A 13,147-nucleotide genomic window follows, 5' to 3' on the forward strand; every position below is an offset into this window, starting at 1 on the left:
GTGGGTTCTGGTTTTGTTTTGTTTTTGCAATGAAATGAAGAGGGTTTACCATACCTGTTTTTCCAAGTACAAGGCAGATGGTCACTAGGAAAAACAGTTCTCTGACACCAGTGGCTCCACTGTACTTGAGTATAGAACAATACAATTTGATAGCCTCAAAAGATATCTGTCTTCATACATTTTTCTGATTCAACAGAGCAATTGAAAGTATTTCTATCTTGGTTATAGCCTTGCTTGCTGCAGCACTGGGATGCTTAAGCTGATTTGTTTTTAATTGAAAAAACATCTGTAGTGTTTCTGTGGTGTGCCTGCAATCACATTTTTTTGATTTAGCTTTCTGTAGCTGGACTGGGTTTCACCTAGAGCAAAAATGAAAAGCCTTATGTTTTCTTTCTCTAAGCCAAGTGTCTTGAGGATTTCATTTCATAAACTACTTCAAAAATGTGCTTACTATTTCTCAAGACAAAAGCAAGGATGTTATCACTTAGTCCTGACATGGAATCATCTGAGCTAGTCAGTACAGGGATGCATCACAGATCGTGACCTGTCATTCTCATTTCTCAGTAATTTCAAATTGTTCTTCAGAGTACTGTATCTATATATCCCTAGCAACATGGCCACTCTGCTTTTTAACACCTCTTTCCCCAAATAATCTAAGTCATTGCCTTCTTTGGCAGATGAAGCCTTTTACTTTTCATTGTTTTCTATCTAGAATTTGTTGTTTAGCTTACATAGTTAATAGTTTGCATTTTTCTTCCAAATTCCTTTGATATTCAGTAATTTTATATTAAAGAGAATTATTTAAAAAAAATATTTATTTACCTCCTGCCACTACAGTAGAAATTTATTATGTAGCGTGCAAAAAAGAACGGATGGAAGGCACATGCTTTCAGATAATAACTCAGGGGTCTCTATGAAAATTAAGTTGTAATTGTCATTTAAATCTGTATAACACCGACTGCTCACCTCCTCAGGATTACCTGGTGGTGCTTGCATCAGAATTCATAGGTCCTTGGACTTCTTTGTTTGTTTTTTTTTGTGCCTATCCATGGGCTTTCCAGTTGCAAGAATTATTTGTGAAGCAGCCTTCTGGGAGAGCACACTTTGTATGGGTACATGACATGTTGGGAGCAGAGCAAGGACTGTCTTCAGGAAGTGTCTGAAGTGTGGTTTGTGGATGGGAGTGGCATGGCTAAGGTGTGTTGTTTGTTTTTGGTTTTTTTAATGGAGGAAGTAGGTAGGAGAAGCAACAGGATTTTTTTTTTTTTTTTTAATTTTGTCAGGAGCTACTGTGCTGAGTTTTCTTACCTCAGTGAGAGCTTGAGACAAGTGGCAGTTTTATTTGGAGAGCAGGGAGTCTTTGTGTTTTTACCAGCAACTGTTTTTGTCTCAGAAGACCTTATCTGTCCTTTATTGCAGAACTTATGGCACTTCTATGTTCAAACAGGTCTAAAACCACTGGATTTTGAGGTTAAGTTGCTATGTAGACTGTTAAAGCAGTGGCCTGTGAATGTTCTTCTGACCAAGCAGCAGTGACCCAGCTCTGGACCAGGCTAGAAGCATCTGGGTTTCCAGCAGTTTTATTTATTCTTTCCTAAACAAAACCTGCTGTTAATCACTGTATTTAGACTTTGAGCACATATAAATGTGTAGATATATAAAAAGTGAGTATGTACATTCACATGTTAGCTTCTGTCTCTCTTTTAAGAGTAGTGTAGGTTCATGGAAGATCAAAAAATAGGAAAGAATTAATTTTAGTAAAACTGGGAACGACTAGATATGAAACAGTGAGGAGACCTATTCCAAATACCAGATTAGAGGAATGAACAACGCAGGTGAAGTGAGAGGATATAGTGGAGTAATATACTTGCATTTAAAAATATTTTTGTCTCCTTAGTGCTACTAACAACTTTCCTTACATGTGTTTTCTGTGTGTGGGAGTTGGGGGACCTCTAAGGGAAGTGTGTCAGGAAGGGAACTTCTTTTCTCAAATGTTTAGCAGATAAAAGGTGCAAGAACCATTATATTGAAATGGTAGTTCTTTAGTATGTGATATTTGGTAGACAGGAGCTATACGTGGCCCCTTATAGCAGTAGAAAGCAAATATAAAATAGGAATATTTTTAGTACTGACTTGATCCATCTACAGAGGAAGTCTTGCTTGGATGTTTATTTAGCCTCTTTGATGTTTTTTGTCTTTCATGCCAGCTCTATGTGGCCACTGAAGCCATCCTCATTGCCTTGGTGGGTGCAACTCCTCCCTACCACTGGGATCTCCAAGAGCTCTCAGTTAATCAGAGCCATAGCAACCCGTCAGCAAGTGAGCACAGAGCTTTTGGGGAATGGCTTCTGACTGCCAATGGCAGTGAGGTGCATGAGCACGTACATTTCAGCAGCAGCTTCACATCAATAGTCTCTGAGGTAAGTCTGAAACATGTATCTCTGCCTCGTATTTGAGTAGTAAATCTGATCAGGTCAGTCGCAGGGGCTGGTTGTACTGCTTCTTTATCCCATACTAATGCATGTTTTGATTAACAAATGAAACATGCTACCTTCAGGTAGACTACAGGTAATCTATTCATATCTTTACTGGCAACAAAAGCTAGCTTTATTTTGCTTTGCAGATCTTGACCAAAGTTCTGCTCCAAAACTTCACACCTTTTCCATGTGGAAGTTAGGTATTGGATCCTGTAGCCTAGTTTCACTACCAAGCTGGAATGATGTCATTCTTTGTACAAATGCACTCAAAATCCTTTATGTATCCTGAGCTCTTCCTGGCCACCTTGCTAAGGTGAAATACATGTAGTGCATCTGTCATGCAATTAGCAACCAGTGGACAAAATGGAGAGATAGTGGCTTCTGTAATCTTTGCAGCTCCAGATGTGAGGAAAGGCATGAGCAGTGAGTGGGGAGTCAGGTAGACAAGGAACTCATAGAATCATCAATTGGAGAAGATCCTGAAGGTCATCAAGTTCAGTTGTCAACCTAACACCACCATGTCAACTAAACCGTGTCCTGAATTGCGATGTCTAAACGTTTTTTGCACACCGTCAGGGGTGGTGACTCCACTACTCCCTGGCAGCCTATTCCAATGCTTGACCACTGTTTCGGTAAAGAAATTTTTCTTTCAGTAAATACATTTTTCCTCTCCCCATTCTATCCTAAAACAAAGCTCTAGTTTTATTGGTGTGGCCTCTGTGTTTTGTGTCTTCTTTCATGGTCTAGCCACAGTCCCTGCAGAAATTATTCCAGACTCCACACTGATGTGTGCAACACCTGCCCTTCCTGGGACCTTCAGTATTTGTTAATGTCAAACCATTCTGTGCAAGAGCCTTGTCTGAGTGCATCTGTTACAAGACCTTAATTTAGAACTATGCAGTTGTGTTAAGTGTAGTACTGCTTGATAATTCATAGCTATTGTCTAGAGGCATTAATGCTGTCTGAATTAGTCCTGTAAAACACTTTATTTGTTATGAGCATACTAATAAAAACTGCAAGCTTTGGAATAATACCAAGCAGTTGTGTACAACAGGCATTGCTTCTTATTCTGGTAATGAAGAGGATACGAGTACTTACAACATGGTTTAAACGAAGATCCTTGTGTACAGTGAATTTTTTTTTTGAGCACTATTTAAAGCTCAGTAAGTTTTTTCAGACTTTCTGTGGGTGTTTTCTTTTTTGCTTTCTATTTTATTAAGGAATCTTTTATTCTCTTAAACTTGACATGCCAGACATGTTTGTGTAGCCTAGCAGTGTTTTAGGACATAAATTTTACAAAGATTCTTATGCATTTTAGTTGCATAAAAGAAAAGCAGGTAAAGAACAGTTTACTCAAAAAATACAAATTAAACAAATAACCCAGGGCAACTTCTGTAGATTCTGCTTTGAAGCTCTTTAACATAGTTCTCAGTAAATCCTATGTGTATAAAATCTTTTTGCTTCTCATGTTTCCCGCTGTTAAAATCCTTTTTTTAATTTGTTAGCAGAATGTGTAGTATATTTGGAAGCTGTGTTTTGTTAAATACAAATTTTAGTGTGATTGCACTTATTTGGGGGCTATCACTGTCTAATTTCATTACTCATGTGTGAAGAAGCTTTTTTCTACATTTGAGGAGGGTGTTTTAATGCTTAACTTGTGGCATCACTTACTGATAGCATGACAATTGTAAACTTACACTGAAAAAAATATTGTGATGTAAAAAGTTTGATATGTGAATATCAGGCATATATGTGTAAGATGCTTTATGTAGAAAAGCCTTGAGCCTATTAAAGGGCTACTTAGCTGTTGAGATTAATTTGCAGAAGCGATTTTACTTCACAGCCAAATTATCCCTTAATCCCTGAGTGATTCAGAAAGCATCTGATGTCACTGAGTTTAAGTGTTGGCAGCTTTTTTAATTTCTATACCAAAAGTTAGAGTGTGATTCTTGTAGCTCTTATAAAACAAACTGACCGTGTTATTTCAAGATAAAATTAATCTCATATTCTATTGTTATACAAATGTATTTTTCTATGAATTGTTCCTAAATTCTAGAGAAACTTCAAAAGCTAATTTGTGGTCATGTGGTTACTCTTAAAATTGAATTTTGTCAGTATTGACATATTATGGGCTCATTACCTACCATGTCAGTAAGCACCTTACCATTAAAGAGACAATTCAAAGTGAAGCATATACTGAGAGTAAGCAAGTTGTTTTCCCAGAGATTCTGAATTATTTTGTTTTGTTAGCTCCCTAATCTTGATGAGGTTTAATTGTGTGGCTCTGTTCTCATGGTGAGATAGTTTGTAACTGAGCTTTGAAATAATATAAGCTTTGCTAGAAAGCATGTCTAATGGGGTTTTGGTAGAGGCAGAGAAGATTATGAGGAGATTAGAATGTTATTGCAGGGATAATGACATAATCACCAGCTTACCAGCACAGGAAGAGAAGTTGGGTGTCACTAAAAGGAAACATTATCTCAAGATGCAAGAGGAGTAGAAAAAAAAATACAAGATGTGGAGTTTTTAGAATACAAAAAGAAATGTCTTTTGAACAGTGAGAGCATGGCGTATTTTCATTATACAGTTTTCTGGGGGAAAGAATTTTCTGTCAGGTTCAATCAGAGACATTAAGTCTGTAACAATCAAACACAGGAAGATCAGGTTTGTATTTGGAATTGAGAAGAACTGGAAATGACACAAAGTAGACTGTAAAAAAGATGAGTATTTGCAATACCAGAAAACCTGTCTAATGCTACCAAAGAGTTTCTCAGTGACAAGACAGTTCATAGGGAGGAATATATGCAGGAATATCTTTGGACAAAAAACATCATTTTTGGTTTTTGCATAGTGTGCCTACACACGGCAGTGACATATGTCAAGAGGTAAAACTATTTAAGCTAATAGATTTATGTGAGAAAAGTCAGTAAAAGGGAAAGTGGGAGAATGCTTCAATAATTACAGTATTCTGAGGGATCTGTCCTTGATTTCAGAATCAATGACTGCATGTGATTTGAGGGAACTGTGCAATTGGTAGTACCACCCAGTTAGTCTGGGAAACAGCAGTTGTGTTTTGGTAACTATTTGATGACTGACTGAATGTGATGCTGAGGGGACTCAGGCAAAGTCTTTGCTCAAGTATGTTATCCCCCTCCAATTATTAGCTGTTGGTAAGCTGCTTGGATTCTGGTTAATTCTCTTTTTTTCTTTCTCCCCCCGCTACCATCCAGTGGTTTTTAATTGGCAATACATCATACAAAGTCAGTGCTGCCAGTTCTTTCTACTTCAGTGGTGTGTTTGTTGGAGCAATCTCCTTTGGTCAGCTCTCGGATCGCTTCGGGAGAAAGAAAGTCTATCTCACAGGTAACCAACTACTGCCACCTAACAAAATGAATGAAGTAGAGGTGTTGTGTCTCTGAAGATCAGTGACAAGAGCCCTGCTGACAGTTTACAGGGAATAACGTGCTGAGATTTTTTTTTTGGTCCTTCTAGTATTCTTCAGGAATTGGTAGGGACAAGAAATTAATATTTCGGTATTCCATCATTTAGGAATCATACCATAAAGGATTGCACTCATGCATATCATAGTATCATACAATCATCAAAGTTGGAAAAGACCTTCAGGGTGAAGTCCAGCCATCCACTCTACAACCCCTAACTACTAAACCATCTTATGGAACACCAGGTCTATTGCTTTTTTGAACACCTCCAGGGATGGTGCTTCCACCACCTCTCTGGACAGCCTATTCCAATGCCTCACCACTCTTTCTGTGAATAAATTTTGTCTAATATCTAGACTGAACTTCCCCTGGTGCAGCTTGACCCCATTTCCTCTTATCCTATCGCTGGTCACCAGGGAGAAGAGGCCAACACCTGCCTCACTTTCAGGTAGCTGTAGAGAGCAATGAGGTCTCCCCTCAGCCTCCTCTTCTCCAGGCTGAACAGCACCAGCTCCCTCAGCCTCTCCCCGTAAGAGCTGTTCTCCAGACCCTTAATCAGCCTAGTTGCCCTTCTCTGCACCCTCTCCAGCACCTCAATGTCCTTCTTATACTGTGGCACCCAAAACTGCACACAGTGCTCATGCTCATGGGATCTCCACAGATTGCATTTAATATTTCTAGTGATTTTTTAGCAATGTTCCTATGTGTATAACCTGCTTAGAATTTGTTGCACCTTTTATCTGCTGTCTGCCATGATTTAATTTTTATGTATTTGTGATCCTCATTATTTTAAAGCTCAAGCTTTTTATACTGTCCCTGGATCAAACAACATGGTTCATGTTTTGTGTGTGTGCTTAAAAGTTGTATGTCAATGGAGGAACATGTAGGAGTAAAAAACAGATTTTTTTTATTTTTTTTTTTTAAAGGAACAACCTCATTCAAAGCAAATAAAGGTGGGCCTGCTATGCAGTGCAAACCTCTCATGTACTGTCCCCTGGTAATGTTTCTGTTTGCTAGTTTGTATGGACTACTTTCCAAGAATGAGGGGAGATATTTGGTCATGTACTTAATCTGTGACTTCTGTATAGGAATAAATACCAAGCCATCTTAATGAGCCAGACAATAGTTACGAGTATGTGAAAAAATTGTCTGCTGTGAACTGAATTTGAAGGTTTACTACTGCAAATTATGTATCAGAAACCACTCCTTTTGTGTCCTCCCTTTTATGATACTGACTTTAGGTGCCTAAATGTGTGCGCAAATCTGTTGTATGTAGCAGTGTGTTGTAGTTGTTGACCGTGATTACTTGGGACAGATGCCACTGAACATCATGTAAAGCTACTGATGCTTCTGTTTTTCTTTAGGTACTCCTCTGAAATGAAATCTTTTGTCTTGCTTTTTCAGGTTTTGCCCTTGACATCTTGTTTGCTATTGCAAATGGATTCTCACCTTCGTATGAGTTCTTTGCCATCTCTCGCTTCTTGGTAGGGATGATGAATGGTGGGATGTCACTGGTGGCCTTTGTTCTACTGAATGAGTGTGTGGGTACTGCCTACTGGGCATTAGCAGGTAAAGTTTGACTGTCAGTGTTGTTATTACAATATTCCAGTACTTAAAGGGTGGCTACCAAGAAGATGGAGACTCCCTATTTACAAGGAGTCACAGGAAAAAGACAAGGGGTAATGGGCCCAAGTTGCTCTTGGGGAGATTCCGATTGGACACAAGAGGTAAATTTTTCACCATGAGGACAGTCAAACACTGCAATAGTCTCCCAAGGGAAGTGGCAGATTCCCCCACATTGGACAGTTCTAGGTCTCAGCTTGACAGGGTGCTGAGCCATCTCATACAAACTATAGTATTACCTAGAAAGGTTGGACCAGATGATTCTTGAGGGCCCTTCCAACCTGGCATTCTTTGGTTCTGTGAATTAATAGATTCCAGTCTCGCATGCCACTTGAGACACACCAAAGCTATCACCATAGCAGTTGTGAATTTAACTCTGCTTGAGGATCTTTGTGACCACAGTGAGCCCTTTGAGCCCTGTTTTTTTTAATATGATTCTTAAACAAACACGGTAGGTGACGTGGGGCCATTCAGATTTCTGCATTACTCAAGCTGATGGAGGTCCAGTTCAGACATCCCCTGTCAACCTTGAACAGCTAAATACTCATGCAGGGTTTGTGATAGCTGAGCTCTATTCATCAGAAGTTTGGACTCTGCTAAACAAAGCTTAGCGTTTGTATGCTAAATAGCAATTATTTTGTTCCAGGCAGTTCTCAAAAAGAAATCAACGTTTCCAAATAATGGGAAGATGAGACAACTATTCCTTATAAATAAATTTTAAAAAAAGTTGTCTCATATCAACCTTAAAACAAAAGATAGAGACGCCCTTAACTGTCTTGGTTGCTAGTGCTGATGCTGTCCTTCAGGTATGATGTGTATAAATTGTACTGTTACAGCTCAGGGGCCTGACTTACCCAGTCTGTGACAAGTGCTAAAGAAATGCTGTGCTGAGACTGTTAAAACAGGGTATCGTGCAAGTCATGGGAGCTACAAATGCATACTAGGAATTCCTAAAAACAAGTTTTCCAATGGTTTATACTATTTAGACTTACACATAAAAAGCTGAAACATAACTTACATTTGTAATTGCGAGACTGAATTGTTCATGGGGCTTTGAGTAAGGAGGGTGTAGAGTGGTGCATTTTGAACTTGTATAGATCTTTGCAATTGGATGTAATACTTTTCTGCACGGATGAAGGGCAGAATGTTCTTTGGTGAAATAGCTGTGATTTTGCCTCCGTTGTGGGGTGAATTTTTCATAGTGAAGTATTAGTTTCTCTCTGTTCCCATGTGTTGATTGTTAAAAAATCTTCCTTAAAGAGGTGATAATGTGTTGCTTTTAATTGTGTATTAGGATCTATTGGTGGCTTGTTCTTCGCCGTGGGAATTGCCCAGTATGCTTTATTAGGCTACTTCATTCGTTCCTGGAGGACTCTGGCTGTTGTGGTTAACCTAGAAGGAACAGTTGTCTTTCTTCTCTCTCTGTAAGTTATTTTTCAAACTGAGTTTCATCAAGAAAGGTGTTAAAAGTAAGAAAAAATTACCTACATGCAAGACACTATATATACATGTTAAACGTTACAGGAATGTTTTTGCAGTTATCTGATAACATGATATTTCCCTTATAATTGTGCTTACACAGAAGAAACAGCATGAAAATTGCTTCCACATAGACTTTTAAAGGTGACATGCAAAAGAAAAAAATAGGCATCTTCCTTTTATTTTTCAAATATGATTAGGAAAGAGTAGGAAAAAGTTGTCTTTATTGACATAGTAGGAGTTTTGTGCTTGTGGACTTCTGCAATGAAAGTTATATGATGCAATGTGCTGCTCTTATATACTTCCTTACAGCAAAATCTTAGTAACTGCAAGAAGAAAATAAGTTTACCTGTTTACCTGTTGTTTAAACTTGAGGCTTTTTTCCTTCCAACATGTATTTAACTTCAGTTACTAACTTTTTGAATAAAATTCTTTGCTAAAGAGTCAACACACCCTTTCAAAGGAAGCACCAGGATTCAGAGAAAGGTCTTAGAGGCTGCAGGCTGCTCACGAGGTAAAAGGCAGAGATGACACTTCTGATATTTCAAAACCTAGTGGTGTTTGGGGAGTTTGGGAAAAGTTCTTAACTTTCAGATTTATATTAACAGTTTTTTGAAGTGCTTTATGCTTGGGACTTCAGAGCTGTGCTCTGAGGCCTGTTTTGCTGTAAGAGTATTTTTTTATTCTAAGTTTCACACTCTCCCTGCCACGCTGCTTAAAAATTACTCTGCAGAAAATGTTATCATGTATTTTTTTAACATAAGGAGAAGACATGCTCCTTTCTAAGATCTTCTGTAAAACGCTAGGATAATTTTCCTTTAAATTTAAAGAAAAAATGTAACTTTTGGTCATAGGCAAAAATCTTAAAGCTTCTGTCAAAAGACTAAAGTTTAAATCATAAGTTTCAAGGATTCAAATGTAATAGAAGATTATTTGTTTTGTAGGCTGTGTTGGCATCATAGACCTATCAAGTGAACAGTGTTCTTTGCACAGATTCTGCCTTCCTGTCTAGAGGAGAGAGATTTGGGGAAAAAGTTGGAAAATGAGAAACAGAAGACAGTTTGTAACAGTGTTACAAAACCACCCTGTGGTTACTTGTAGTAATGTGGTTCCTCCTTAATTCTGAGTTCTCCTAAGAGTCCTAATGATAACATAATTTATAGTATTGTGTGTATATGTATGTGTGGGTATATATGTATATATTCCGTGAAATTTCTTGGTATCTAAATTATGTGTGACTTACGTTCTCTTTCCTTTCAAGATGCTTTGTCTCTGTTTCAGTAGGTTAATTCTATACCTGAAAGGTTGTTTGAAAAATTCTTTGTTATACTGAAATGTATTTCAGCCTTATTTCCATAGACAAGTCCAGCCTCGTAGAAGAGAAGCCCTAAAGCTATCTGTGCATGCATGTGTTTTTCAGATTCATTCCGGAGTCTCCTCGCTGGCTCTATTCACAAGGCCGGCTGAGTGAAGCAGAAGATGCCCTCTACCTCATTGCCAAGAGGAACCGCAAGCAGAAGTGCACTTTTTCATTAAAACTCCCAGCAGAGAGGAGCTCCAGAGAGGCTGGCAGCTTCTTGGATCTGTTTCGACATAAGATTCTCTTGGGACGCACCTTGATCATGATGTTCACTTGGTACTTGAAATACTTCGTAGGCCCAGCTGTGCTACTGTTGCCTGTCTAAGTCTTTGAGAGAACATGTTGCTGTGAATTGGCTCATCCTGCAGGTTTCACTTAGTCTCAGGGGGGACTGTATTGCTAGGGACTGTACCTAAAAAGGATCCTTGTATTATAATGTTTCCTTAGTGCATTTCTAATGTGAAGCCATTTTCATAGAATCATAAAATCGTAGAATATGCTGAGTCGGAAGGGGCCCGTCAGGATCATCAAGTCCAACTCCTGTCCCTGTGTAGGGCACCCCAAGAATCACTCCGTGTGCCTGAGAGCATCACCCAAGCGCTTCTTGAACTCAGGCAAGCTTGGTGCTGTGACCACTTCCCTGGGGAGCTTGTTCCAGTGCTCAGCCACCCTCCGGGTGAAAAACCTTTTCCTGATATCCAACCTAAACCTCCCCTCATTCAGCTTCCTGCCATTTTTACAGTCTAGTTCTGAGTTGGTTTGTCTTTGCATTGCAATCATGTGTTTTGAGTTTCAAAATAGTTGAGAACTACCTCTTCCTTTCTGGAGATTGCTGAGATTAGTCATATTCTTTGGCCCAGTGCTGTATGTCAGTACTTTCAGTCACATGGATTATTCTTTATTTTGTGTGCAAGGAGCTCATTAGTAGGTGGGTGGCTTACCTTAGCTAAAAAGTGTGTTTATTTTCTTGAGAAAGTGCTGCCAGTGCTAGCAGTTGCTGTAGTAAGGAACAGGAACCCATGGTGCTACCTCTAGGCACCAGGAGAAATTTAACTCTCCAAAAAGTGCCTATTTTGTTCAGATAGTTCTTCTAGCCCTGAGGTCTTTTGCTGCCACTTTGAAATAAACTTTATGTATTACATGGTCTATGAGTCCTCTGGCATTATAGTTCATACAGTTGCTTTTATAATGCATATATTTGGAGATGATGTTTTGACTAGCAGAAAAACAAATAGCTGTATTTTGTAGCAGACAACACAAAACTCTTCGGGTTGCTTTTGCAAAGCTTACTGTACAAAAGATGTTTTTTCTGCTCCTTAAATGAGAATTGCAGATTTCCTGCAGAATTAAATAGTGACCTGTTCCTTTCTTCTCTGTAAAAAAGACAGCCAGTCATGGTTACAAAAGAAAAGTAAAACATCATACTTGGGGAATGAATAAAACTAGTCCAGGGTGTAGAAATTAAAAGAAGGTGGAAGTGTCATTTGAACTCTCTGAGGAAAGGTTTACACACAACTGGAAAGTATGGAAAAAAGTGAAACATGGTAAAAGCAAAAAGGACATACCTAATTTTTCAAATCAATTAATATACTAATACTTTAATTTTTTTGGTAATTTATACACATTCCTCTTAAGTGTAACTGAGGAGTAAGTCAGGAATTGAGTCTGTGCAGAGACAAAACGGTTTATTTACCTAGGAACTATAATATGCCTGTAGAGAAACATTTTTAGACCCATCTTCTGAAACATTAAATGTAGTTGATGGTGTATTGTGCCAGAGTGGTGCTTTGATTTGGCAAGCAAAGTGGCAGTTCTGATTTTACTCTTTTTGTCCTTTGCAGGTTTGTGTGCAGCTTGGTTTACTACGGTCTTACCCTTAATGTGGGTGATTTGGGTGGAAGCATTTATGCCAACTTAGCCCTCTCAGGGTTGATAGAAATCCCAGCATACCCCATCTGTATTTACTTGATTAACCAAAAGTGGTAAGTATGAAATTAGTAACCCATTCAGGGTTTTGCTCTGTAACAGTTTTCTCAAGGATAGGTTTCCTGTGTATAGCATCTCCTTGCTTGTATCTGTTGTCCAGGGCGCCCTGCTTCAATGCTACTACTTCATTATATTCTCTTGGGAAATGCATTCTTATTTGAAAGTGCCACTGCCATCTCTTTACTTCAAGTAACAGTAGTTTTACTTGCTCTCAGTAGCTTACATGAATGAGCCGTCTGAGTTCGGCTGATCTGGATCGGTGGAACCTCGTTGTGCTGACACTGTGCTAACACGAGGTGGCATTCTTCCCACCGCTCTCTCGTAGTCCCCCTTCTCACTGTGACTAAACTTTCCTTAAGCCGTCCTGTAGGTTCGTGTAGTAGCTGCTGTGTGCACTCCTATGCGAGAAGAGCTGTTGATTGCTGGTCATTAGCCTTTTCCTGAGCCGTGATGCTCTGGACGATGTCTCTCACTTTTTGTAGAATTCTGTTCCCAGTCTCTTCTCTACGTGTCTCCTGAGGAGCTTTATAAATGTGCACACACGTTGCGAAGCAAATAAAAAGTCCTAGGAACTGTCAGCCACTGTATAAAGGCTTCTTGGTGCTCATTTTGTTAACAGTGCAGAAACTTGTTTAAAAACAGTGTGAGAGGGAGCGTTTGTGGGAGATGGCATTCAGAATTTCCAATTGCAAGTAAAGAGACAACATTAATTATAGAGGACTTACTGCTTTGCCAGTCACAGATCTAATGCAAAATAAAGCTTTGTTATCCTTGCACATCAG

General features: G+C 38.9%; 1 protein-coding gene across 5 annotated transcripts in view; it reads left to right on the plus strand.

Annotated features, from left to right (window-relative positions):
* SLC22A15 (solute carrier family 22 member 15) overlaps window positions 1–13,147 on the plus strand; it is a 33,633-nt gene that overhangs the window by 10,351 nt on the left and 10,135 nt on the right. For 4 of the 5 annotated variants that reach the window (XM_051633252.1, XM_051633259.1, XM_051633284.1 and 1 more), the window contains 6 exons: window positions 2,208–2,420; window positions 5,708–5,840; window positions 7,322–7,486; window positions 8,835–8,964; window positions 10,440–10,655; window positions 12,221–12,361. In XM_051633252.1, coding sequence (XP_051489212.1) covers window positions 2,208–2,420; window positions 5,708–5,840; window positions 7,322–7,486; window positions 8,835–8,964; window positions 10,440–10,655; window positions 12,221–12,361 — 998 coding nt within the window. The remainder of the gene's footprint in view (window positions 1–2,207; window positions 2,421–5,707; window positions 5,841–7,321; window positions 7,487–8,834; window positions 8,965–10,439; window positions 10,656–12,220; window positions 12,362–13,147) is intronic. The other variant, XM_051633275.1, reaches the window with a different exon arrangement.

Source organism: Apus apus, chromosome 1 (genome assembly GCF_020740795.1).
Source record: "Apus apus isolate bApuApu2 chromosome 1, bApuApu2.pri.cur, whole genome shotgun sequence".
NCBI classification, from domain to species: Eukaryota; Metazoa; Chordata; class Aves; order Apodiformes; family Apodidae; genus Apus; species Apus apus.